Below are 26,883 nucleotides of genomic sequence, written 5' to 3'. Positions count from 1 at the left end.
CAATCTGACAATGACGTTCATCCACGGCCACGCACTCCACATCCCACACGCCCTCGCTCCCACGTTCATGGCTTCACAGACACGGTTGCAGACCCTGACAGTGCAACACCTGTACACCCACACCTGCAGTTCCCCTCTGTCACACACCCACATCTCTCCACACTTCCATAAATCCTCATGCAGGGCTCCTGGGGCTCAAGAGCATTTTAAGTGCAGGTGTCAGCTCAGCCCAGCCTTCACAGGTGCCCACAGAGCACCTGGACAGACAAACATCCTCTCCTGGGATGAGAACTCACCGTTGCACTTCAGCCCATCTCCAAGCCAGCCTGTGCGACACTTGCATTTGAAGCTCCCGGGTACGTTGATACAGGAAGCGTGCATGTCGCAGTTGTGAGCCCCGATCTCACATTCATCAATGTCTGCAGGAAGAAAGGACGTCAGAGCTGACACAGCTCAGCTCCCCCAGGAGAGGAGGGGGCAGCTGGGTACAATCCTGCTAACAGGTCTGGGTACCAACAGCTCCTGGGAGTCTGAACCCCAGGGGATGGGAACAAGGTGCTTTGGGGAACCCTCAAGCTGAAGAGCTGATCTGTGCTCACCCCTGGAAGAGGAAGACAAAAGGAAGGGCAGGCCCCTGGCTTGGCTATAAACTAGGAAAGTGTCAGTTCCTGCCTTCCTGGCAATCCCTGCCTGCTCAGGAGGGGCTCCCAGCACACAACCACAGCATCCCCAGTACAGGGATGGTGTTCTCTCCATGGCAGCTGCAGGAGGTGTTTGTGAGGGCTCCCACCAGCACCCCTAGCTCCAGGTCTGGTGAGTTCCCACCTGTGCAGCCTGTGGTTCCCTTCTTGACAAAGTAGCCCAGCTGGCAGTGACAGATGAAGGAGCCCTTTGTGTTTTCACACTCGCCGTGCAGGCAGATGTTAGGGTTGAGATCACATTCATTCACATCTGCAGGAGAAAAAGGACTTGCTTGGAACACCACAACGACCATGACCTGACTCTGGAGAAACCCTCTGTTTCCCTTCCTCCCTCCAACAGCAGCCTCCTGACACGGTGCTGGCACGTGCCCAGGGCACAGCCTTGTCCTCACCAATACAGGTCTTCATGTCCAGGGATGCCATGAAGCCATCGAAGCAGAGGCAGCGGTACTCCCCAGGGATGTTAGTGCACTGCCCACCATCACAAATGTCTGGATTATCCTCACATTCATCAATATCTAGAGAGAGAGGAGACCGTTGCTGAAGTGAAGACTTTAGAGCCAGTGAAAGGGTATTGTGGGAGCAGGAGGGGGTAGGAGGGAGTCACAGGAGGGACTTTGCTCCAAATCATGTAGTTAAGGGACACTGGTGCCTGAAATGAGGGGCTGGACATTGCAGTGCTAAGCTAAAACATCTGTCCAGGGAAATCACCTCTCTGGAAGTGACTTAAAAATGAGACCCCCTCACCCTGAAACCAGCACTATGGCTGAGTGGCAATGGACGCAGAGCTCCCTGGGGCAGCACCTGTGAGAACCAAGCTGACCGCTCACCTGCACATGATCTCTTGTCTGGCATCAATGCGTAGCCTTCACTGCAGCTGCATTCGTAGCTGCCCTCCGAGTTGGAGCAGTGTGTGTCACAGCCGCCGTTGGTTATGGTGCACTCATCAATGTCTGGGGGAGAAGGGAGATGTCAGGCAGCTGCTCAGGCTGCGGGATGGGATACGTCCGTTGCAGCAGAGCTGCTCAGACACAGTGCCAGTAACAGAGACGAGGTGGGAGAGGTGCTGAAGAGGAAACAAAGCTCGCCCAGCCAGAAGAAAGCACCTCTTGCCTCCTCTGCCAACCACTTGCAGCTTACAATAGTTTCACAGCTGACGACTGCCCCGTACCAGTAGCGCCGATCTGGCTGTAGCTCAGCCAGGAGGTTCCCCCCTTGCCTGGTGCTAAATTGCCCTCAGACCCCCCCACTGAGCATTATAAGAGGTATGAGGCCAGGAGGGTTCTGGATGCGCACTGGGATCGTGGCACGGCTCCTTGGCAAAGGGGAGCACTCACCGACACAGCCTTGCCTGTCCAGTGTGGCCTGGAAGCCCGAATCACACGCACACTGGTAGGTACCAATGACGTTGACGCAGCGTCCGTTACGACACAGGTTGTCGCTAAGGGAGCATTCGTTGATATCTGTGGTGGGAAAAACAGTTTGAGCAGCCAGCCATGCTGATGCCATGTTGAGCATCATTTGGTACCCGTCCCTGGGTACCCCCCACCTAGTGCTGTCTCCTGACTGAATTTATCATCGCCCCTTTGGTCAGTCTTCAGTAAACAGCAAGTAGAACAACAGACATCATAAATGCAATGAAACCCTGGGAATGACCTGTCTTCCCTGGATGAGCGTGTTCTACCCGCACATGGGATTGGAAGGAGAGATCCACGTGCCCAGCATGAGATCCAAGTCTCCCCGTATCATTACACTTGAAGAAGCTCTGGTCATAACATAGCTTTCCATTGTCTCACCTATGCAAGTGTTCCCTTCAGACGTCAACTCATGTCCAGGGGGGCAGATGCATTCAAAGCTGCCATCTGTGTTCATGCAGATCCCACCTCGGCACAGCAGCGGGTCCCTCTCACACTCGTTGATATCTGCAGAAAATGACATAAAATGCAGTGGATTGTCCCCTTCACCTGGGTTTTCTGGATAATGGGGTGGCGGTGCTGGTGCTATATACCACAGTCCCATCACCAGAGATATATCTCAAAACAGAGGGGCATCACAAAATTAACAAGGCAGCAAATCCAGTGCTTTGGTGAGTCCAGTGGACTTATGGTCGAAGCATGCATTTTGGGAAATTGCAACGCTTGCCTTGACCTCAGTAGAACGTAAAGTGGAACATCAGGAGGAAAAAAGTTATTAGCTTTGCGTAGATAGCCAGCAAGGACTAGAAGGATAGTTCCTAGCTCCCATCCCCCCTGTCTTAGAACATTTTCATGAGTTCCATCAGCAGAGGGAGAGTTCCTTGGAAAATGTATATTTTGGTTGGTAGAAGACAAGGCTTTCTTGGTAACAGCCTTTAGGGTAGTCTCAGTATCACACACAAGGCTAGGGTATAGTCTGTACATTTCTGAGAAAAATCACACATGGACAAAAGGATTGACTTTTTTAGGAACTGGAGAAATTCCTGATATAGATGAAACTGCTGTGAGAGAGATGTGATCCAGCCAAACGTAGATCAAACCAGGCTGCTGGCATTAAAAATTTTAAAAAAGTGATAGAAAAGTGTATAAATGCAAGACTGAAAAAACCCAACCAACCAAGGGAACGACTGGAATGGTGCACTGGTGATGGCTGGAAACTAAAAGCAACAGAAGGAGGAGATGAAGCACTGCAAGTATCAAAACTGGGAAGGTTGTTATCGATTCATTATCTGTGGCCCCTGGAGAAAGACCTTTGTGATCTACCATGATACTGTCCAGGTAACAGACTTTGTGATACTTGTGGTGTTTCACAGTGCAAGTTATGCTCTTTGGAAGGACAAGTGCTGGATGAATCTGATCCTCTAACTTTGGAAACAGGAATCCGTATTTTGGTTCCAGAATAGATTCAAAAGAGTTTGCATTCTTGCATGCCCCTAGAATTGGCTCAAGATGTCCTGCACTGACAGTAAGAGGGCGGAAAAGGAGAGGCTCCCTGCAACTGCTCAGAGGATTCATCTGTCCACAGTTGTACTCTGAGACACCTGCGTTCAGAATTCAAAGCTATTGGGTGTAAGAGAAATGAACTGAGCGAGCTAAAAAAAAAAAGCCCCCCAGAATCCCTTAGTGACAGCAGACCAAGGGAGTGATGTCAGATATATTCAAAGAACCCATTTTCTTCTCATACGTTTATATTTCTGATTTCAGCCTTGTAATTAAGAATGGAAGCTTTCACCTTACTTGAATAAAACACTCTGTTGAGATTTTCAGCTTATCTGCAGCAAAAGCGGACTGCAATACATCTGACAATGGGGGTGACGGGCCCCTATCAAACAGTCCCACAGGACCCATGCCTCCGGTTCCCCGAGGTGGGAGACTGTTCCTAATGCACTGCAGGATGTAGGTTGAGTGCTGATATTGATTATTGCCAGGGGCTGGCAAGAATTCCTCCCTCATGAGGCTGAAGCCAAGTTCTTTTGCCAAACACAGGTGGGAAGAAGTTAATCCTTGACCACGGGAAATGCCATAGTGTCACAACACCCTTTGGGGTGAAGTGACTCAATCCCCTGTCACCTAGAAAACAGGATAAGGTGGAATCATGCAGATAATAGTGAGCATTAAAAGAAGAACATGAAACACAACATCCTTATATAAAATATCAGAAATCTCATTACTGAAAGAAGTTAGTCAGCCATCAGTGGGCACTGAAGCATTCTCAATAGCTCAGAAATGGAGGAGGAGGAGGAAGATGATCAGTATGATCTGTGGTAACCCGCGCTACAAATTATACAGAAAAGACAGAAAACCATGCCAGTGGCAGGGCAGTAATATATTTTAAAGAACACAGAGAATCAAATATGAATAATAAATAAATGGTATTGAATCATGCCACAGATTGATGTGGTTTGAAAGTCCAAGCCAAAGCAGAAAGAGCAGAATATTAAGACTAGGTCAGTCAGACAAGTTAGTCTGGCTAGACAGCCGAGAAGAGGAACATGGTATGCCAGGAATTAGAGGACAGCAACAGTCTGGCTGACTTGTTGGAGACGAACTGAGGTACTGAGGTCATTGATGGGATTTTTTTAAGCTACAAACAAGAATTATTAAATTGAAAACAGATGAGAATCTGACAGAATAAAACCAAGCTTTGGCCAGATGGGAGGAGCTGTAAAGAATTATCTGAGGATAAAGGACGATTAAATGGGCAGGTGAAAGGGAAACCTTGCAATTATAACTGAAAATAGAGTGGGGTAGAAGAATGCAGATGGTCTACCAGAACTTCTCATGGAGGACTTGATCTGTGCAAATGTTTGGGGAACTGGACAGGGGCCTGATTAATGGTTGAAGCTGGTATGACATTGCTGCGGATTCTGATCCCAAGGAAAGGTGCAGAAACAGCTACAGTTGATTAGATATCACATGTAAGTAAGACCAGGTTGAAAGTCATTTTAGAAAAGACTCAGTGGAAAGCAGCCCAAGAAAAAAAAATGGATGAATCAGCAAGATTCAGGGCTAGAAGAAACGCAAGCTGTCAAATGATGAACCTCTTGCTGAGCAAGGTATGAGATATCTCCATGTTCTCATGCCAGTGGAGGCATTTCATTTAATGGCACGTGGCTGTAGGGTGTCCAATGACAGCAGGAGGCCAAGTAGTGCTGTAAGACCAAAGCTTAATATGTCTCCTAATTTAGGAGTGGAAATAATAGATCTACTAATCTCAGCAGTGATCTAATGATGATATAACTGACAGCTACTTGCAAGGAACATATATTAGCTAGAAAAGGGACCAAGCTACATGTAACTGGATTAAAATGACTGATGTGGTATGTGAGACAGCATTTAGGGCAGGTTAAGAAGATAACCGTGGTTAGGATAGGGTACCACACAAAAATATCTGCAAGCTGAGAAACATTCTGCAATGGTGTTTGAAAATACATAGTTTAATGTAAGGGTTGAACATATGATATTAATAATGTCTGGAGATGGGTATACATTTAGAGTGTAGATATGTAAATAATCAGTGGCAGAATAAATAATAGATGGGTAACATGAGGCTGAAAAGAAGTAGAAGGAGATGAGACATCACACAAAGGAAACAGCCAAGCGTGCCTGAGAATTAGAGCTCACAGCCATTGAGTTCAAGCTGCTGGCCTGGCAGAGCCCCACTGTGTATTAGCCAACCCCCAGGATAAAGGTTGCCATCTCCCTACGTAGCAGGAATGAAAATACCAGGCATGGATCCTATCCCAGCTAAGGGACAATGCCAGGGCTGCTGGTGGCTGAAAGAAGAAGAAGGTTAGTGGCCAAGGTTTGGTGCAAGGGAAGATCCTAGTGAAGGAAGAGTACAAAATGAAGGAGAATGAACGTTGTACAAGTACAAGATGAAAAAGGAAATACAAAGCCTTAGTCTTATGTGAAAAAGGAAGGCAACAATGCACTGGGATTGCAGGGAAATGCCCTTTGGGTATAGATTTCTTTGGGGAAAGAACTTGAGAAAAGATGGTGGGTGGCCCCATGGGTTCACAGCGTAGGCTCCCCTGTGGGCTTCCACAGCTGAAGTAATGGTGGCCAGGAGGTGGCAGGGCAGGACTAACAATGTCCCATGAGTGTCATGGCAGGAAGAGCCCAGGATGCTCCCCCCGGGCCTGCCGCTATACCCAGAGTCCTCCCTGATGCTGGCCTGGGCTGCCAGTCTCCTTCCCCAGCTCATGGGGCACCACCAGCCCAGGTGCTGGCCTCTGCTCCAGGAGGTCCTCATAAGTAGAGGTCTCTGAGGGAAGGCTCCCAGTTTTGGCCCCAACTCTGGCCACCTTTTCACAGTCTGCCTTTACTCCGTGGTACGGAGCCCTGGGGCACTGCTAGCAGAGACAGCATGGGGCCCATCACTGATGGACCATTGGCCCACGTAAGGCACAGCATCCATCCCAGGAGGCAGAGGCTACAGCTCTGATTCTTTGCCCTCCTTCTCTGGAGGGGTCTGGGGCTTGACCCAAGCCTTGCTGGGGACATGGCCCCTCCTTTTATGTCCTCCAGCTTAGAGAGCCTGTGCTGTGTCTCATGAACCCCTGACTTCACCCCACATATACTTTGCTGTCCTCCCAGGGTTACATCTATGGTGCTCTCAGCTACGTACACAGCGCTTCCTCCCTCCACGTGTGCTGCCCTTCAGCCTGGCTCTGCCTTTGCAATCAAAGTAAGGCAGAAGACTCACTAACCCTGGGGGAGAGCAGAGGCTGCAGGGGCTCTCTGCAGTGTAGGGACTCCCACAACTCCCCCAGAGGGCAATGAGGAGATTTGGCTTGATACCAGCAGAGAGCCAGGCAGACAGGTAGCCGGACAGCCAGACACCCAGAGAGCAACTTGGCATGGAGCCCTTTGTCAGGTCTGGCACCAGCTACTTTCTTCCCTGTTGCAAAAGCGTAAGGGTGCTGCCTTTCCCCAGAGACAAGTACTTACCCATGCAGTTCTTCATCATCATGAAGCCACTCTCGTAGCCTTCGAAGCACTCGCACTCGAAGCTGCCCGGCGTGTTGACACAGGTGCCATGGCCACACAGGTCTGGCGAGATGCGGCACTCATCGATGTCTGTGGGGATGAAGACCAGCTAGTGGAGGCAGGACAGGCTACAAGAACCGCTACAGCTGGCACTGCGCTGCCTATACTGCACATCAAATTCAATGAACAAGGACTGGCAAGTCTGACCCAGCAGACCAAGGAAACTCCCTGAAGGGAGAGACAGCAGTTAAGCTTTCTCTCTGGCACAGGACTGATCCTTCATCCCACAAGCAGGAGGACCCATGACTCCTCCGGGTACCACCATCATGTGAAGCATCCCACAAGGCAGGCAAGGCAGCAAGATGAGCAAGAGTGGTCTGGAGTGGGGCTACTCTTCCCTTACCTGTGCAGTTCCTTTCCTCAGCATCCAAAGCAAAGCCGTTGCCACAGAGACACCTGAAGCTGCCAATGGTGTTTCGGCAGGTCCCATGAGTGCACAGGCCAGAGAAGACCTTACATTCATTCACATCTGTGGGTGAAGGCAGAACAGCGGTGTTTCAGGGAGGGGATGTCTGCAATGAACCTAGAGTCCCAGGGCAGGCAGCAGGTTCCTTGGGCTGTAGCTGAGATGGGCTGAGCACAGCCCATGCTCAGCAGCTCCATTGTTTTTTCTCACCTTTGTAGAAGGGCCTTCCTGAAAGCACGTCTCCTCGGTTGGCAAAGCCGGGTCCCCTCGGGCAGATGGCCTTGTACTCGCTGGAGCCAATCTTGGGACATTCTTCACAATCGATGCCCCAGGCTGAGCCCACAGAACAGCAGCACATGTCGATCCGGTACTTGCCTGGCAGAGGTTCTGTGCACTCATCTTCATCCCACTTCATGTAGCACTGCTCCACACGCACATCTGGTGAGAAAGCAGAGCTGAACCCTTGCCTGCAGCACCTAACCTCTGGTAAAACCAGAGATACAATTTTCTATGACATAGTTAGCAAGGTTTCTGGAACAGCTTTGGCTGGGACATCCTCCAAACAATGTCCAGGTATGGGCCATTTGGATGAGGCCACCTTTTTTGTGATGCTATGAGAGATTTCATGGTATGGACATGGCCAGTCTGTGACTGTTGGCAACAGGGCCAGAGGATGGACCCTCCATGGTGCAGTTAGTAGTGCAGATGGCCCCTATGAAGGACAGAGGTTTGTTACTGTGTGCCCAGAAAGCAGCCAGGAGTTGTTTCAGGGCTGCTGGGTTGCATCATTAACCACTTAGGTTATCTACTTAAAGTCTAATCCCTGTAAACACAAAGAGCCCATGATGATCAGAAGCAGTGGACCCTTGAAAATGGAGCACACAGAATTGGCTAGCCCTGAAGTCCGCCCAAGGAGAATGATTGTACTATGGGCTGGACCTGCAGACATGAAGCTGTGGCAGCCGTGCCTTAGGCTTCTGGGTTTGGCAGCCCCTATCAGGTATGACGTGTCATCACTCGGTTCCCAAGACTGCTGCATGTGGACCTCTCTACACAGGGCTGAACAGAGACTAGGGTCTGGGTCAGATGAGGTTTCCTTACCCACACATGTCCTAGCAGTGCCATCAAGGGTCAATCCTTCTGGACACTCGCACCGAAAGGAGCCAGCCGTGTTCACACAGCGTCCGTTTGGGCAGACACCAGGGAAGACCTCACACTCATTCACATCTGTTGGTACAAAAGCAAGAGACAGGCATGAGAGTGGCACATGGCCAAGCCCAGTATGGCCTTGAGGGGCTATTGGAGGAGGCGAGAGGAGCCCAGAGCTGCCCACCAGACTAAAACTGGCAACTTGTCATGATGCAAAAACACATGCTCCATGCACAGCCACAGCCATGCCCAGACACTTTTGGGAGGAGGCTGCATTGCAAAGCCTCGTCAGAGACAGACAGGGTGGTCCTGTTGCACAGTCCATAGTTGGCACAGTGCTGGCACAGCAGCACCAGGACTCACAAACATGAGTACTGCTGATGCAGTGGCTAAACCTGGAAACCCATTTCCAGGCACATGAATGACAAGAAAAGTCATCAGTAGTAGCCATTATGGATTGACCAAGGGGAAGTCATGATTGACGAGTTTGATAAAATTCTATGACGAAATGACTGGCCCAGTAGACGAGGGAAGAGCTGCGGGTACTGTCTGCCTAGCCTTCAGTAAGGTCTTCAACACTGTCTTTCATAAGATCTTCATAGACAAGCTGTTGATGTGCAGGCTGGACGAGCAGACAGTGAAGTAGACTGAAAATTGGCTGAATGACTGGCCCCAGAGAATGGTGTTCAGTGGCATAAAGTCTACTTTGAGGCCAGCAACTAGCTGTGTACCCCAGGGGTCAATATTGGATCCAATCCTGTTTAACATCTTTGTTAGATATCTGGATGATGGGGTAAAGTGTGTCCTCAGCAAATTTGCTGATGATACAAAACTGGGAGGAGTGGCTGATACACCAGGAGGTCATGCTGCCATCCAGAGGGACCTTGGCAGGCTGGAGAAATGGGCTGCCAGGAACCTCATGCAGTTCAACAAGGAGAAGTGCAAAGTCCTGCACCTGGGGAGGATCAACCCCATGCACCCATATTTCCTGGGGTCACTCAGCTGGAAAGCAGCTTGGCAGAAAAGGACCTCGGGGTCCTGGTAGACACCAAGTTGAACGTGAGGCAACAACGCGCCCTTGCTGCAAAGAAGGCTAATGGTACCCTGGGCTGTATTAGGAGTGTTGCCAGCAGGTCAAGGGAGGTGATCCTTCCCCTCTACTCAGCACTGGTGAGGCCACAACTGGAGTACTGTGTCCAGTTTTGGGCTCCTCTGTATGACAGAGAGATGGACATACTGGAGACAGGCCAACAAAGGGCCAAAAGTCTAGATCCCCCAGCAGACTCAAAGATGCAGGATAGCAACAAACAAACAATGACCATGTTCCCAATTAAAAAAAAAAAAAGTGTTCTGTGTCCTGCAGCACTTTACCTTCACATGTGACCCCCTTCATCCTAGCATATCCCCGGGGACAGGCAGTATCTGCAAGAAAACAGAGGAACATCAGCAAAGAGATGGACTGCCTCCTGCCTTCCTGATGTCTGTGCCAAGCAGTGCCTTACCGATCTCACAGCGCTCGCAGGGGCTGCCCCACGCTGCCCCCAGTGTAGCACAGCACTCCGATTTCAGCGTGGCCCCGTTGATGTTCACCTCGCAACGCCCATCCTGGATGTTCAGCCAGCACGTCCCTTTCATGCTGTCTACAGGGGCAAAGACAAGGTGTGAGTGAAGAGCTGCTCCTTGGTGGAGGTTCCCAGCTTCATGGCAGCCAGGCTGCTGTGAAAAACTATCCCTGAGCTGCAACGTGACTCCTGCTCTCTGGTGTCGCATTATCTTTCAGGCTGTGGGCCAAGCACTTTGCAGCACGGACACAAACTGTGCTGGTCCCCAGAGCCCTGTCCCACCGCTGTGCTGTGGAGAAGCATTTCTGTGCTCTCTGATACAACTGCTATTGCACCAGTCCTGTGTCCTGCCCTTTTCCTAGTCGCAGCCTGCTCCTCTTCTGGACAGAAATAGTCCTTTCTCTCCAGCTGCCCCATGATGCTTCACAAGGCTCTGACCATCTAGGAGTGGGAAGTGGGTACCTTCTCATCGTCTTGATGAGAAGGGATCTACTTCATCTTGATATGCCTTAATGTCAGCTCACTACAAACCCATCTGGTGAGAACCCACCATCCTGATGCCCTGCAGGATCTCCTGGGACCCCATGCCTGTGCTTTGTCTTGCTGCAGCACAGTTGGGGATTTCTGTGCCTGCCACACACTGCTCAGAGCACTGCCTGAGGTTGCAGCTTTTCAGGCTCCCTGGATGCGAAGAGAGACATTAATTGTTACCAACGACCAAGGAAACACTAGGTGAGAAAGAGAGGTGTCAAAGGATCCCCATCCCTGAGCCAGAACATGGGACTTGCTTCAGATGAACAGCAAGGGGTGATGATGGGCACTGCTGATATCTACTGCCTGCAGAAGGTCACATCCTTACCTACGCAGATGGTGCCACTGGGGTCCAGCTTGCTGCCCGGGGAGCACTCGCAAGCAAAGGAGCCAGCATTGTTCCTGCAGACACCGTTCACACAAGGGTTAGAGGTGCACTCATTGATATCTGTGGGAAGAAAGGGACTGTCACCATAGGGAGTGCCATGGGACCCAGGGTTCTGGGCCAGAGACTGGGGGAGATGAGAAGCAAGGAACATGAAGAAGGGAGTTTTTCAACTGTTCAGAGGATCACCAGTCCAGGCCATAGGAGTCCCACATGTACAACTCAAGTATGCACCATCCTGAAAGGGATGGGCATGGACAGCAGACACCATGGAATTAGTGAGCTTCTTCAGGACTGAGGGAACGGACGGATTGAGGCTGGGTGGTGCAACTACTGGGGAATGACGGACCCGCTCGCTCAGGGCTGCTCCTGGCTAAGATGGGAGCAGCCACAGTGCTGAATATGGCCTTCATGTACCTGTCTGAACCAGATGTGAGGCTACACAGCATTTGCATTTGTCATCTTCTTTACAGAAAAGCAGAGTTTTTTCTCTAAACACCATTTATGTGCAAAGTGTCAGTTCTCAAATGACTGAGGACTTTGTGGTCAGGAAACAATTTCCCCCACTCCAAACTTTAAGCTTTCAATCAAATCCCCCAAACTTGCAATTTTGGTCAGGTTTTAGCTAAAATTTTGGGGGCCTAGAGGAAATTGGTCTGGTTTTCAGCCACTGAAAAGCCCAGATGTTCTGGGTTTGGATGTCCACTATTTTGAATGAAGTGTGAAATTTCCCCTTAGGGGAAAAAAAAAAACCCAACAAACCAACAAACCCAAACCCACAAACCCAAAGCCTGGACCTTCTCCAGTTCAAACCACCGCAGTCAAAAGGGAACCAAAGACATGTTAGACCTTGAGCTCCCTTTCAGGCAGGACCTCAAGCCATAGTTCACTCTTTACATCTTGTGGAAATGTTCTCCATTGCCTTCAGAGTCACATTACCTTCACAGGTATCTGTCTCTGTCCTGAAGACAAAGCCCTTGGGGCAGGTGCAGGTGTAGCTGCCGGGTGTGTTGCGGCACAGTCCATTGTCACACAGCAAACGATTGACAGTGCATTCATCAACATCTGTGGGCAGAGAGATGGGGTTTCTGATCTACAGTGCCAGTGTCCACTCTTCTATCTGCCAGCCCTGCGGAGCCCTGGCAGCCTGAGAGGCACAGAAAGGCAGTACCATCCTCAAAGTAATACAATGTGGAAAGTATGTTAAATCACGTATGCCTAGCTTCTCTCAGAGCAACTTGTGCTCTTCCATGTGGACAAGGCAGCTCTGAGTGGGGACAACGCTCGAGGGCATCAGCTGCTGAAACACCTCAGGCTCCTGGAGGTCTGCATCAGGCTCCCAGCCTCATACGCTGAGTGCGTGCCACCCTTTCCCCACCAGCACTGAGCTCCTGGTTCCCTATGCCACCCTGAGCCTGGGCTGCCCTGAACTCACCCACACAGTTCTTGCCCGTGGGATCTGACTCGTAGCCCAGGTTGCAGATACAGCGGTAGCTCCCACGCAGGTTCTCGCACATGCCGTTGGGGCAGATGTCTGGGTTGAGGGCACATTCATTGATGTCTGCACAGGGAAAGAAGTCAAATTAGATGGACCGCAGTAAATGCAAATACAGAAAACTTTTTCATCCCCTAATTCTTCATGTCTCCTTGGTGTCAATAGCCAGCTGGCACACCCCTCAGCAGATATCCCTCCTTCCTGTTCTACCTACCCTCCTGGTTTGACCCAGTAGGTCCTGGGGAGCCTTGTTCTTCTCCTTCTGGTGCTGTGGAGCTGGGCATCTTTGTCCTGGGGATACCCAGCTGATCCAGCATAGGGGTCTGAGCTCAGGAGGAGAGAACTGGACAAGGGGTTGAGACAAGCCCAAACTCGGTTCCATATCAAGGACTCTCGGGTCCTTCTGTTTTGTTCCTGAGTCTCTTTACAGTATCTTTATCCCAGGTACTCAGGTCAGACCATTTAATTTTCCCTCCTACTGTAAGAGGTGGGAGGAAGAAACTGTTTGTAAGGTGCTGTGAGCAGGTTGCTGGGGAAGGGCAGAGCATGGTGGACAACCTGTCTGTGCATATAGAGCCCTACCACAGGGGACCACTGCTGGGGGCAGGACAGGGCAAGGAGTACTCAGACATACTGGAAAGCGCGCTGTGGGCAGCTGGGCTGGCAGAGGGTCGTGTCCATGGCTAGATGGTCACAGCAAAGCTCTTCTGATGGCAAAGTCCCTGTAACTGCCAGCCCGGCCATGGTCCCCAAGCTGAGAGCTTGCACAGGCTCCCTGACCACACTGCTGCCAGGCTGGAAGAAGTCCTGATCAGGCCAAAGTAAATTTCCTTTCCCTATTGCTGACATAAAGAGCTGTCTGAAAGTAACTTGAGCAGCCTGGAAAGAGAGAAGTGAGGACATGTGGCCTCTGCCTGGTTCCTGCCGTGGAGAATGTGTGGTGGTGGTGGTGGGGCAGGGACAGAGGGGAGTGTTATGTTTGGGTGAGGGCAGGGCCTGGGACAGGGGCCAAGTTCTGCAGGATGTCAAAACCTCAGCTTCAAAGACTTGCAAAGTACCTTGGACAAACTTGCCTCAAACCAAGAGATTTTTGGATGGTTCTGAAGCAACGTGTGGTGGGTACCACAGCTCCTGCTGCCCATGAGCATGGTGGTTGGGCTCAGGTCTGCAGGACATCCGGCAGGTAGAGCCATGGGCATCTCTGCCATCACCCACCTCCTGCCTGCCCCCCCGTCAACAGCACCAAGTGCCCAGTGCATGTGGATAGTAACCCAGAAGGGTGGCAGCCAGGTGGGCAGCATCTCTTCCTCTGCATCAGCATCATCTCACTGCCTTTTTGGAGCAAAGCTCTGGTGCCCAGGCAAAGAGATTTTACCATGGTGTGAACCAGTCTCCCCACAGAACAAGGCAGGTTTGTGTTTGTACAGCAGTGTCCTCGCAGTGCCATAGTGCCAGATGGCAAGCAGCCCAGGCCAGGGCTTCCAGACACTGCTGGCCTTTGTCTCCACACAGTTGGGGTTCAGTTACACCCCCAGGGAAATGCAACCCTGGAGAGCGCAGAAGTTCATGCGGTCCTGGCTGTGGGCAGCGATGGGCTGACCAGAGCATGTCTGACATTAGCTTCTTGCTAGAAAGTGTCTTATCGTTAGCCTAAGACTGACTTTGGCCAAGACACGGTGCCCTGGAAGGAAGCCCAAGAAGTCACCAGGGTTTTGCCTCTGGCTCATTCCCATTTGGAAAGTTTTGAAAGACCGTAGCTATCTGGCTGCTTTGTGCTCTTCCTGCTGATCCAAGCACTGCCCAGGGCTGGCAGCGCAGCCGCCTGCCTGACCTCTTGCACAGCTGTCTAATTCAAAGCAGCCCCTTGGCACCACGTCCCAACACGCGCTTATCACCTCCTTCTCCCTGGGAGATTGTGAGCCCCCTTCTCCCGTGACCAAGAAGCTGGAGGACAGAGGAGGGAAAGAAGCAAGAGGATGCAATTGGTCACGCTCTTCATTCCCATCGAAGCAGGGAGTCAAGCCAAACTCTGCGTGTACATCCCCAGAAACGTAGTTCCCATAGGGTGCCAGGAATCAACCGCTTGATTCAATACACAGTGCTCAGGGATGCTTGCTCAACGTTAACTTGGGGTGCTTCAGGGAGGAGAAGAGACACACAGCACCCCTCTCCCCCCCGTGCCCAAGCTCACGTCCCACCCGCAGACACTCACTAACACAGAGGTAGGTTCTTGCACGCGCTTACACCCACCCAAGCTACCCTGTGCTTATTTGCAAACAGCTCTCACGTACATGGGCGTAACGTGCTAACTCCCCAGCACACCCTCCGCAGTGCCGAGGCTCTCGTGACACGCGCTCCCACAGTCACACAGATGCATGCACAGTCTGTTAAAAGCAGCTGAAAGGAAGAGCTGAGAGTGACATTAGATGTGCCTGTCTAGAATCTGGTACAGGGGATGCACATACCTCTGCCATCAGCTGTTATTCCGATCCCGCTGCTGCAGAGAGCCTGGAATTCAGCTGTGTAGGAAGCACAACAGAGCCGTTAGCTTTTCTAGACAGTTCACGCGCAGTGACATTAGTTCTGGGTAATGTTGGATTTATTGGTTTTTTTGTTAGAATGTCATCTGTGGGCTTCCAAGCAGCATCTGCTTATACTCATGCAATGTGTATTTTAGAGCTGATACTCGCAGTTAGTAGTCCCACACCGTGAGAATCCCTGCAATGAGATCAGCATCAGATTTGTGGATCCAACCTAAATTTGTTGACTGCATGGCATCCCTTTTCCCCTGCTTATGGCTTTCCCATGTCACTGCAAGCTGCCGAGGCCGCCACAGGGACCCGTCAGGGACCCAGAATGTCTCTGAGCACCTTCCAGGCTTTTTGCAAACTCAGATGGAAGAGGAGCTCACCGGAGTTTTTGGCTGGACAGGGTTGGCAGGGCTCTCCGAAGCCATGGTCTGGGTTAGCACAGCAGCACTCAGACTTGGTGACTGCTCCTGGGAAGGGACGAGCACACGTGCCCTTTTTAATGCCTCCATAGCAGGTGCTCCGCATGTGGGTGTCCACACAGACTCGTCCATCCACCCCGATCGCCAGGCCCCCAAGGCACTCGCAGCGGAAGGAGCCCTCTGTGTTAATGCACCAGCCATTCATACAGATTCCTGGTGTCTCACACTCGTCGATGTCTGAAAGAGGAAGCACAAACTGGCTGTTACCTACCCACAGGCAGCAGGACACACAGACAGAGGCTCGAGACTAGTTTGCAGGGAGACTTGGAGACTAAGAGGGAACTAGAGATGCTGTTCAGAGCATCACATCCCCTGCATGCCCTGCTGGCTGTCCCTGATGGTTCAAAGGAAGGAACAGGGATCTGGGCTTCTTCAGTCTCCTGAGATCCAGCCCCTTCTCAGAGTAGCAGGGTCTGGTCTCTGCTCTGTGAACGGGGCAACGACCCAGAGAATTCACCCTGTGTCACAGCAGCATATCAAAGAAATGCTATGTTCCCCTCTTCCTCCTTTCTCCCCTCTGCCTTTACATCCTAACCTTCCTGGCTTTGGGAGGTGGCACACAAACTGCAGTGGAATGGACTGTAGAGGCTGGGAAAGCTGTGGAGATGACTGCTGCCAGCTCACGTTGGCCATACAGAGCTTTACAGCCCTGCTTAACCTCCTTCAGAAAGAGGATTTAAGTTCCAATTTGTGCTGAAGTAGTAGAGGTGTAAGAACATTCTCTCTTCTGCCCATTCTGCTGCAAGGGGGTAATTTCTGGTGGCAAAGCAGGAGATGCCTGGAAACAGCCTTGGTTTTTCTCAGCTCCCCTTGGCCTCAGACACATCACAAGTCCCCAGGAAAGGTGATTGCAGGCAGGGAAGAGGGCAGAGACCAAGCTTGGCGACATACGCACCAACACAGTACCGCCCGTTGGGAGCCAGCACAAAACCAGGCTTGCAGATACATTTGAAGCTGCCGTCCTCATTGATACACATCCCGTTGAGGCACATGTTGGTCGTGGCACATTCATCATGATCTGAGGAGGACAAACAGAAAACACGAGCTGAGCCTGAGAGCTGCAGCAAGACTCTCCTGTGCTCAAAAAACTCTCTGTCCCCTATCTCACGGGCAAATTGCTCCTTATGGCAGTGGGTGCTAATCCTCAAGGCAGAGTTCCCACTGCTTCTCCTGGTGAGAGCTGTTCTGCTGTGTCCCTGCTGCTCTTGGTACCCTGGGCAGCTGCTGCAGCTCACAGCAGGACTCAGACATTGGCTGCTGTGTGACCAGGGTGACAGAGAATGGCTCCAGGGTGATGGACACCAGCTCTCAGGGTGATGGAGAATGTCCTGCTTTTGGACCCAGCCCTGTTCGTGCTCCTGGACCCAAAAACCTACAGGAGCACTCCAGGAGCATTAGCGCCCTTATAAAAGCGTCTTCCTATTTCAGTGCAACTGTATCCTCTCATCTCATTTTGAGATGCACTCTGCCCTAGCAGCGTCTGCCCAAGATAAAGGGAGTATAGCACAGATTAAAAAAAACCACCAATCCCCCAGAAGGACATAGTCTGAGCTCAGTTCCAACCTCCCCAAGGCCACTGATAACAGCACGTCAGGAAATAGCTTACCAACACAGTTCTTGCCATCAGGGGTGATTTCAAAACCAGCGTTGCAGATACACTGGAAGCTTCCATCAGTGTTAACGCAGCGGCCGTTCCTACACATCACTCCATTCATGATGCATTCATCAATATCTGGCAGGGAAATAAATACAAGAAAGTAGCAGCAGGTGGAGTAAGAAGCAGTTTCAGCTTAATCTGCTCTATGAGAAAACCAGGCAAGTGCTCTCAGACACTCAGTGCACCCTGCCCCAGGATCACACTTTTCCCCTCTGTACAAACTGCAGGAGATGGAAAAGATGTGGAGAAAGCTTTCTGCATGCGTTGGAAACAGGACGACATTTGTGAGGTTAGAGGTCCAGGACCTCAGGCCCTCCATGATGTCCTTGTCAACCTCCTGCCTTGGGGCCACCTTTGCAACTCAAATGATCCTCAGGCTGTTCAAGTCCACGGTAGGCAACAACAGCCCTCAGACCAACCGCCTTGGACTCAGGCCTGCTACTAAGTGCCACAGAGATGAGGTCCTAGTGCATCAAGAACGTAGAGTTGACTTGCTCTGGGAGGCAGGGCGCTGAGTGTTTCTGGGTAGAGATGAAAGACGATGACTATCTTCAGGAAGGGGGTTGTTACTGACCCTTTATCAAGAGCTGAGGAAGACAGGATGAGCTATTTTATGAGCAAATTGCAGAAACCCAGGTCCAGCCCCAGTAGCAACAGACAATCCAGACACTTAGTAGACTTCTCCTAACATGGAGAATTTAGCTTGAGAACAGCCTGGCAGAAAAGGATCTGAATCACAGATGAAATGGGGTGGCCCTGCAGAGATAGAAAGCTCCTTTTTGGGCTATATCAACAGAAGAGCTGTGTCTAAGCCCAATGGGACAGTTTCTTGTCCTGACAGCTAGAGAAGTCACAGCTGAAGAACGACATCCAATTTTGGCACTGCACATTAGAAAAGATAAAAACAAAATGGAGGAAGTTGAGAAGATAAAAACAAGGACAATGAGAAGCTTAGAAACATTATCAATGAGAGGAGATTGAGAGACTTGCATTTGTTTAGTCTAGAAGGGAGATGACAGGGGGTTACAAATTGCAGTTTCCCAATGTGTAAAGAATGCTGTAAAGGAGACAGCGATGAACCAATTTTCACAGCCAGAAAGAGAAGCACAAGAAGAATTCAGCTTAAAAGATTTGTTTGGAAATTAGGAAAAGTCTTTCACATTGTCAGGCAATTGGGGGATCCTTTGGAAACCCCTTCATCACAAGCCACTAGACAGGAAAATAAAAAATAAAATCAAAGATCAAGCACTGACAGGGAAATTTGCCTTTCCTTCTTGTTCACATGGGACATTACCTTCCCATCATTCTTTTTTAGCAGTCCCTCACCTAGAGCACCATCTTGCTGCAAGTCACTGACAGAACAACTCTGCCAGAAATCCCTTCATTGATACAAAAATTCCTCAAAATCCTATCTTTTGTCAAAGCAAAATGTTGTCATCTTTAAATAGAGCTCTGCTCCTGAAAAAGACTGTAAGTTCCTTGATTGCTGCTAGCCAATTTTAAGGTAGATAAAGGTAGAGGAAACTTCTCCTAGACAGATTTCAGGACACTGCTGGCAGCTCAGCACGCCTGCCTGGGAGGTTGTTCGGTGCTGTCTTCTCCTCACTCTTTTTCCCCTTTACAACCATTTTCCTCTGGTACCTAAGTCTCCGATAACCTTGCTGACACTCTTGCAGCACACTGTGCCCTCCCAAAAGGAGGGACAGAAAATACTTACCGATGCAAGCCTGCTTTGTGGGAGTGCTCTGGAAGCCTTCGTGGCACTTGCAGTGGTAGGAGCCAGGTGTGTTCACGCAGTCACCATGCACGCAGGGGCTGCTGGAGCACTCATCCACATCTGCAAGAAGAAAAGCCTAAGCCTGTGAGTCACCATTATGCAGGGAATGCACAGCAAGATACCAGGACAGGTGACAAGGGCTGTCCCCTGTGAGCTGCTGAGCCCATCGTTTTGACTCCAGTGCTCAGCATCCCAACTGCCTGGCCAGCAAGGTCCCTCTGGATGGCATCTCTTCCCTCAAGTGAGCCAACTGCACCACTCAGCTTGGTGTCATTTGCAAACTTGCTGAGGGTGCACTCCATCCCACTGTCTATGTCATTGATGATATTAAATAGCATTGGCTCCAGTACGGACCCTTGAGGGATACCAGTTGTTATTGGTTTCCACTTAGACATTGAGCCATTGACTGTAACTCTTTGGACACAGCAATCCAGCCAATTCCTTCTCCATCCAACAGTCCATCTGCCAAAGCCGTATCACTCCAATTTAGAGGTAAGAATGTTGTGGGGAACTATATCAAAGGCCTTACAGAAGTCCACATAGATGACATCCATAGCTCTTCTCTTTTTCACTGATGCAGTCAATCTGTCATCAAAGGCCACCAGATTAGTCAGGCACAATTTGCCCTTGGTGAAGACATGTTGGCTGTCTCTAATCACCTCCATCTTCCATGAGTTTCAACATATCTTCCCTTCTGAACAGTTTATAGCCATCAATTAGAGTGTTCCAGTTGTGTGATTAGTCCCACCACATTTCAGTGCAGCTTTCTAGCTGCACGGTAGCTTCCACCTCCTCCTGTTTGTTATCCATTGGTATAGAGGCACTGCAGCTGAGCTATCAACCCTCTCACCTTTTTAGAGGAACATGCCCTAATTCCTTTCAGGAATTTCACAGGTGTTTCCCTGTTGGTTCCTAATACATCAGCAGCCCCTGGCTCTTCTCCATTGCTCAAAACTCCATCCCCTTCTCCCACTAAACCTAGTTTAAAGCTCTTTTTATAAGTCTGGTCACCTTTTTGGGAAAGACCTTCTTGCTCCACTTGAACAGGTGAATCTCATCAGCTCCCAACAGACCCAGCTTCTTAAAGGTAGATCCATGATCATGGAAGCCAAACCTTGAGTATGGCACCAGGCACACAGCCTGTGCAATTCCTCTCCTCCTTCCTGAACCTCTTCCTCTGATTGGGAGGATAAGGAGAACACCACCTGTGCTCCAGATTCTATACCATTGCTCTCAGTGACATATAGTCCCTTTTGGTCGTTCTAAGTTGCCTTATCACAGTATCATTAGACCCTACATGGGATAGTAGGAGTGGATGATAATCTGGAGGGCTCACCAGTCTCAGCAGCCTCTCAGTGATGTTGCGAACGTGAGCTCCTGGTAGGCAGCAAACTTGTCTAGAGAAATTGGCTGGATGGCAGTTGGGTGCTTCGGTACCTCCCAGTAAGGAATCTCCAACTATTAATATTTTACATGCTTTTTTGGTGGCACTGGTTCTAATGCATGGAGGGGCTGGATCAAGGTTGCATGGTTGGCTTTTCCTGGTTTGAAGAGTTCTTCTAGCTGGGCATACTTCCAGCTATGACATCCACCACTGCCTTCAGGTGCTAGGAGGACTTCCAGGTGCTGGATCTCCATACAACCTAAGGTCTGGACAGTTATTTCAGCCCTTGGGAGGTCTGCTTGGGTGGACATGTCAGCACAGGAAGGCTGTTCTTTGCAGATGCAGGAGTGGACGCCATTTTCTTTCAGCAGGACACAGTTTCCTTATAGTTCTCAGAAAAAATAGCCCACTTATAAAACTGTAATTCTTTTGAAAGATGCCATCCTTCTAATTCTAATTCCTTGAAGACCTCAAGCTTCTGAGTAGGCTTGCACAGCCACCAGCTAGCTGCGGTGACTGTCAGGGCACCAGCCTGATAACTGACAGAGTGCCCTGCTCAGGGGTCAGGTATTTGGGGCTTCCCGCAGTGTGAACTGGCCACCGCTAAGCCAACGCCAATGCTGTGGCTACCAGAGTTGTCACCCTGGGTGGTCCTCAGGGTCAGACATATCCTTTCCATCACGCTGCTTCGTTACCTGACACAAGCGCCCTATCTCCAGCCTCCTGTGGGGAGCTCTGACTGAGATGGGGGCTGTCGCAGCAGCAGCTCAAGGTGCTGTTAGGAGCAGGTATGGGGCATAGCTGGAGCTGACCCGAGTGTGTACGTGTCAAGCAGAGCCTACTCACCAATGCACTCTCCGCGCACATCCTGCTTGTACCCCATGTTGCACTCGCAGCGGTAGCTGGATGGGGTGGGGATGCAGCGTCCGTTCAGGCAGAGGTTAGTGAAATGCTTGCAGATGTCAATGGTCTGATTCAAAGTGGCGGTTCCTGGAAAGCACAGAGGCAGCATCAGGTAGAGGATTACAGCTCCCTTGATCGTCCCCAGGAAGCAGGGTGATATAACTCCAGACACCGTAACACGTCAGTGGTCATCCCAGGCCCTGAACAACCATGGGGCTGCAGACACAAACTCAGCTGCCTCAGAAATCTCTGCAGGGTGCTGCAGTACCTGGCATGCCCCTACCCACTGACATGCACAAGATGGCACAGCCTCTCAGAAGCAAGGTGGGAATCAATAGTTATTGACACCCAGCGCATCTTCACAGGCTTCAGCCCTTAGCTAGGAGCTATACGGGGATGCACAGGAGAGGGGTGTCCAAGGTGGTGGGAAAAACAGTTTTGTTTTGGGGAGGCAGAAAGTGAGGCGGTGACGTGAAAGCTTCATTCCTATTTGGTAATTAGAAAGATATTCTGCACTGGAGCCAGCCTCGGCTCCCTTGCTCTGCCAGCAGACACTGTTTGATCTGCTTCTGGGCTCAGCATCCTGCACAGCATTAGTGTCACATCCCATCACTCCCCCCGTGTCAAAATAAACCTTGTAGCTGGCTAAGAGCACAGGCACTTTGCTCATGTGTGCACGGCTCAGAGAAGCAGGCCGGCACGCAGGCAGACATGCTGCCTGTGTTCTGAGACAGGCAGCCAAATTGGGTCAGCACAGTAAGAAAGTAATTTTAATTACCAATGCTTGAACTTCCTGGGCCCATTCCAGGCAGACCTGGGATCCCGCCTTGTCCATTTGCCCCATTTGGTCCGATGCCTCCAGGCCCGTTGAGTCCCGGCCCAACACCATTGGGCCCGAATCCAGGAATTCCTGGAAAGCTCCCAGGGAACCCTGGCACGACTGGGAGTCCTTCGATGCAAAGCCTGCGGTACTCATCTGAAACAAAACAGCTGCCTTAGTGTTTTTCCAAGAGTGCCTGAATCCCCCCTCCTGCCTCAGCCAGAGTGCAGAGAACAGAGGCATGGAGATGGACGGGCAGGGCTGACAGGAACAGAGCAGATGGGTGAAGAGGGCTTTAACGTCCTTCACTCCAGAGCAGATGATAAGACACAGCTTGCCAGGGTGTTTGGCAGCGGCTTCTCGGGGTGCTTGGGACAGCTGACACTGTGGGTTCCCGTTACGGAGGACAGGACAGGGCACAGGAGGGTGCCAGGCACTGTAAAGCTCTGCCCTGCTCAGAGCTGGTGAGGAAAGAAGAGGCAGAGAGACAGATCTACCGTGCTGTGCCTCCTCAAGGCCTCCTGCTGCCTGGGCTCACCCTCATTCGGCCCCAAGGTTCAGTTATGGTGGGAGCCAAAGAGAACCGAAGGGGTAGGAGGAAAGGGATAGATTCTTGCCTTGGCTGAACTCATCTGGCTCAACTTCAGACAAGACACAGGCAGGAGAGCCAGCATCCCCATGTGACCTTTCTCTGGGCGTTATGTTGATGATTCTCCACGTCAAGCCTGGGGTACCACTAGGGCCATCAGAGCCATGAGCTGGCCCAGCAGCAGGTGGAGGTCCTTTGTGTTGCACTTACCTGACCCCCGGACAGGACACATCTCTGGAGTCTGACCAATGGCCCAGCAACGTCCTGAGTCACAGCAGCACTGCATCTTGGTGTACTGGCCAGGAAGGTCCCCAGCACAGCGGCCCCCGATCAGAGCAGAGAAACACGTCCCAATCCGTTGGTCTGCAGAGAGGGAGAGGAGAAGGAAACACATTCACATGCCATCACCATACTCTTGGTCAGGTCTGGAGTGCTCATTCCCAATGGCGTCTCTTCTGGCTGTCCAATGTCCCAGTCTGACCTCCTGTTCTGCCTCATCCTCCCAGTGTTTTTCCAAGAGTGCCTGAATCCCCCCTCCTGCCTCAGCCAGAGTGCAGAGGGGGGGATTCATGAGGTTCTCCAGCACTTCCATCTGGAGCACATCAAGGCTGTAGGGCCAGGCCTCATTCCCCACTATTATATCTCACATTCCCATTTAGGCTCCTAAATACCATAAGCAGCCTGACCAAGAGCCAGAAACAGGCAGTAGGTGGGCAATCCCTCTCCATCGGATTCTCCATTGGGAGCTGCCTTCCTTGCCCTGCAGGAAGGACAAGCTGATGCAGCAGATTCTAAGTGAATTCACAAAGCAGAAAACAGATGAGATGCCCCACCTCATCCCATGCTTCCTCACCTTCCCAAAGGAATGGGATTATTTACAGGTGTCTCCCTCCTCTCACTAGAGTTTCTGCACTGACAAGACATGTCACAGATGGGTTCCACCACTGACCCAAGACACCAGAAGGGAGAGGGAACAGGCTGAGGGGAGGTCTGCGGGAGACCACTGCACACATTGACGCTTCCACTACTGGACAGCTTGACCCATCCCCTCAGTGGGGACAGATAAACTGTTCCAGACTAAATATATTCGACAAAATTGCATCCTGGGGGTGCGATGTCCATTCTTCAGGTTCCTCCTCTGTTGTCAGTCTCTGTCTTGCTTATTTATATTATGTTTGTGACCAAGGGTTGGCCACCAGTGCCAATATAACAGTACAACAGGTCCTGAACTTGACCACGTGGAGGGCGGCGTCTTCTCTTTTGGGCTGTTGGACCCAGCGTGATACGTTTTCCTCCAACTTCTGCCACTAAAAACACTTCCCTGTGATAAAAACAATCCAGCGCTGCCTGCTACTATTTTGAGGGTTCCCAGACAGTGAGCGGGCATTCCCCAGCTGTTCCTGCTCTAGGCTGAAGCCTTGTCTGCAATAGTCCTTTCCGTGTTTTCACTCATTGCAGGACAGAGCTGGCAGACCAAGGTGGTCGGCCATTTCCTACACCACTTTGGTCAGGTACAACCCTTCCAGCATTAGTCAGTGACTCCCGATGCTGTGCTAAGCCAGGACCTTTCCACAGCCACCGCTGTGCAGTGTGGTCCTGCACATCTCAGGCTTGGCAAGGACCTGCCTCTCACTCCCCAAACTGATATAATGACAAATGCCCCATGTTCCAGGCTTCCCATGAGGAAGCATTCCCTGCTAGCTCCCAATGGTCCCAGCATCTCTCACTAAACAAATGGAGCCGTTCTCAATTCCACATCCCTCCAGCCTGATCCATCCATTCTCAGTGGATGCCGGTTTCAGGTCATGGGTTAATTCCCACAGCTTGGACTGAGCTGGGAGGAGAACGAGCCCTGGATGGTGGTCAAAGTCCATGAGCCTGGCCAAAGCCACAGACACCAAGCCTGGCACCAGTGTTTGGTGTGTGTGGCTTCTGGATGAGGCCCAGGAGACTGAGGGTCTTTCACATGTCTAGCAGGCTCCATCTGGCACCAAGTCCTCTAGGAAAACCTGGAATCTTCCACTCATTCATCTCCCGTCCTTGTTTCTCAAGTAAATTAATGAGGGGTAAAGTCTAGTCTGATTTGTCATCTGTGCCTCTAGACTGACATTAGCCAGCAGGCTGACACTTTCCTGAAATATAATTGAAATTAATTGCATGGAGCTGTTTGATCTGTGGGCTGTGGTTACATTTCTTCTCTAATCACAGCTCAGTGGCTTGCGGAGGACAGTGACCCCATTTAAAGCCAGGGTGACTAAACCAGCAGGTCTTTTCCCAGATACATCCTTTCCGCCATTCTGCAGCACCGAGTTCAGCATGAACTATTCCCTTTTAGGAAACTTTATCCACCAAAGAGACTTGCAGAAAGAAAGAGAGACTAGGAGAAGGGGAACTTGAGTGAAGGGATTGAACGCAACACCTGATTAGCTCCTAATCCTAAGAAAGGGAAGTACAAGCCACACGGGTGTTTGGGTCATCCCAAGCCCTTGATCTCTGGCAAGGGGCAAGAGTGCAAGAGCAATGCCCACATCTTTGCAGGTTTCAGCAGATGCTGGGGTGTAGGAAAGGGCTGTGTTTCCACAGCACGTTGACATTGATGTTGCTTAGCACCAGCAAGTAGTTCCCTCTTACTCCAGAAAGAAACTGCTCTCTGATCAAGCCAGGGCAGCATAGTGGGGCCATCTGGAAAAGCTGCATCTCAAACATTTGATGGGAGTTTAGCTAAGTGAGAGCTTAAGGCTGAGCTCAAATGAACTTCTAGATCAGAGGGTGGTAGTTTGGAATAAACCCTTTGGGCATTAGAGAGGACAGATCCCACCCGGCTCCTTCTGTTCTTCTGTGGGATGCTTGCTGTCCCAAAAGCTGTGATGCATGGTGACAGCCACCCAGTTAATGGGCAAGGAGTGATTTGGAGAACACAACCTCCTTCCCCACAGACAGATATGTGCTGACAAGTTTGACAAGGCAGGGAGGTCACAGCAGGGAATGGTCCAACCCTTATTCATCTGGACAAACATTTATTAAATTCAGCTGTCTTTGCTGCAGTTTGTAATAATATCTGTCAGAAATGAAGGTCAGAACTAATTGAAAACTCATCTGGAGCTGCCTTGGGCAGAGAGAGGGTGGATGGAAAGAACAGTGGGTCCCTGCAGTCCCTCTGTGACCTCCTGCAGGACCACCCACACGCTGGAGGTACAAGCACAAAGCCGTCGTGGGTTTTTTTCTGCCTTCCTCTACAGCTGTTAAGGGAACAGGTTTGTACAATAACCTCAGTAAATCAGATAACGCTGCAGGCGAGAAAGGAGGTAAAATTCCACATGAGATTAGACAGCGCACAGAGGTGGAGGATTGAGCCACAGGTCTGCTGGAGGTCTCTGATTCAGAGAGGCTGCGGATGCTTTACAAGGTCCAGCCAGGAGTGGTGGAGCAGCAGATGGAGTTTGTCCTGCTTATCATAACGAGACAGGAGCGACTCCAAGCTGGACCTTCCTGCTGGGGTCTGGCAGAGTCTGCACCCATCCGGCTGGGCCATGATGCGCTGGTGTGCATGTCCTGATACCCAGAAGCCTCACACCAGGAGCTGCACCCTCTGACTGACTATCCAGCATGGCTAATCTCCATCTTCCCTTTCAACATGGACATCCTCTTTGTGATCTGCACAAGGTGTCTAAGGTCTGTTGTGCACTTGCAAGGGATTTTGCAATTTTCATCCTGATGAAAACCTGGTTTGTTTCTTTGGTGGTGGGTTAGGGGCAAGGAGAGACAGAGGAATAGAAAGTGCTGGTACTGCTTCCCAGGAGAGAATGTTAAAGGGTGAGTGTTTCTCTCATTTTGTGTCTTGTTGTGTGCAGAAACTGAGAAGCTCAAGTGACCAAATCCAAACAAACCAGTGGTTGCAAAAGGCAGTTGGCTCTGACTACAAAGGACCCGAGGGCTATTAGCTCGGAAGGGAGCTGCAATGCAGCAGCACGTAGCCAAAGGTGTCCT

General features: G+C 50.8%; 1 protein-coding gene across 1 annotated transcript in view; it reads right to left on the bottom strand.

Moving 5' to 3' along the window:
- Window positions 1-26,883, bottom strand: part of LOC129197185 (fibrillin-2-like) — a 111,403-nt gene that overhangs the window by 20,633 nt on the left and 63,887 nt on the right. The window contains exons 10-32 of the mRNA XM_054805328.1: window positions 23,107-23,259; window positions 22,266-22,463; window positions 21,431-21,574; window positions 19,141-19,260; window positions 17,373-17,498; window positions 16,662-16,784; window positions 15,668-15,943; window positions 15,222-15,275; window positions 12,697-12,822; window positions 12,201-12,326; window positions 11,205-11,324; window positions 10,286-10,423; window positions 10,155-10,205; window positions 8,736-8,861; window positions 7,845-8,072; window positions 7,572-7,697; window positions 7,130-7,258; window positions 2,498-2,623; window positions 2,039-2,164; window positions 1,532-1,654; window positions 1,094-1,219; window positions 826-951; window positions 297-419 (exon numbers count right to left, since the gene is read on the bottom strand). Of these exons, the coding sequence (XP_054661303.1) occupies window positions 297-419; window positions 826-951; window positions 1,094-1,219; window positions 1,532-1,654; window positions 2,039-2,164; window positions 2,498-2,623; window positions 7,130-7,258; window positions 7,572-7,697; window positions 7,845-8,072; window positions 8,736-8,861; window positions 10,155-10,205; window positions 10,286-10,423; window positions 11,205-11,324; window positions 12,201-12,326; window positions 12,697-12,822; window positions 15,222-15,275; window positions 15,668-15,943; window positions 16,662-16,784; window positions 17,373-17,498; window positions 19,141-19,260; window positions 21,431-21,574; window positions 22,266-22,463; window positions 23,107-23,259 (3,114 nt within the window). The remainder of the gene's footprint in view (window positions 1-296; window positions 420-825; window positions 952-1,093; window positions 1,220-1,531; window positions 1,655-2,038; window positions 2,165-2,497; window positions 2,624-7,129; window positions 7,259-7,571; window positions 7,698-7,844; window positions 8,073-8,735; window positions 8,862-10,154; window positions 10,206-10,285; window positions 10,424-11,204; window positions 11,325-12,200; window positions 12,327-12,696; window positions 12,823-15,221; window positions 15,276-15,667; window positions 15,944-16,661; window positions 16,785-17,372; window positions 17,499-19,140; window positions 19,261-21,430; window positions 21,575-22,265; window positions 22,464-23,106; window positions 23,260-26,883) is intronic.

The sequence above is a fragment of the Grus americana genome, chromosome 28 (genome assembly GCF_028858705.1).
Source record: "Grus americana isolate bGruAme1 chromosome 28, bGruAme1.mat, whole genome shotgun sequence".
In the NCBI taxonomy this organism is placed as follows: Eukaryota; Metazoa; Chordata; class Aves; order Gruiformes; family Gruidae; genus Grus; species Grus americana.
The sequence above is the reverse complement of the archived record's forward strand: the minus strand, read 5'-3'. Positions and strand labels throughout refer to the sequence as shown.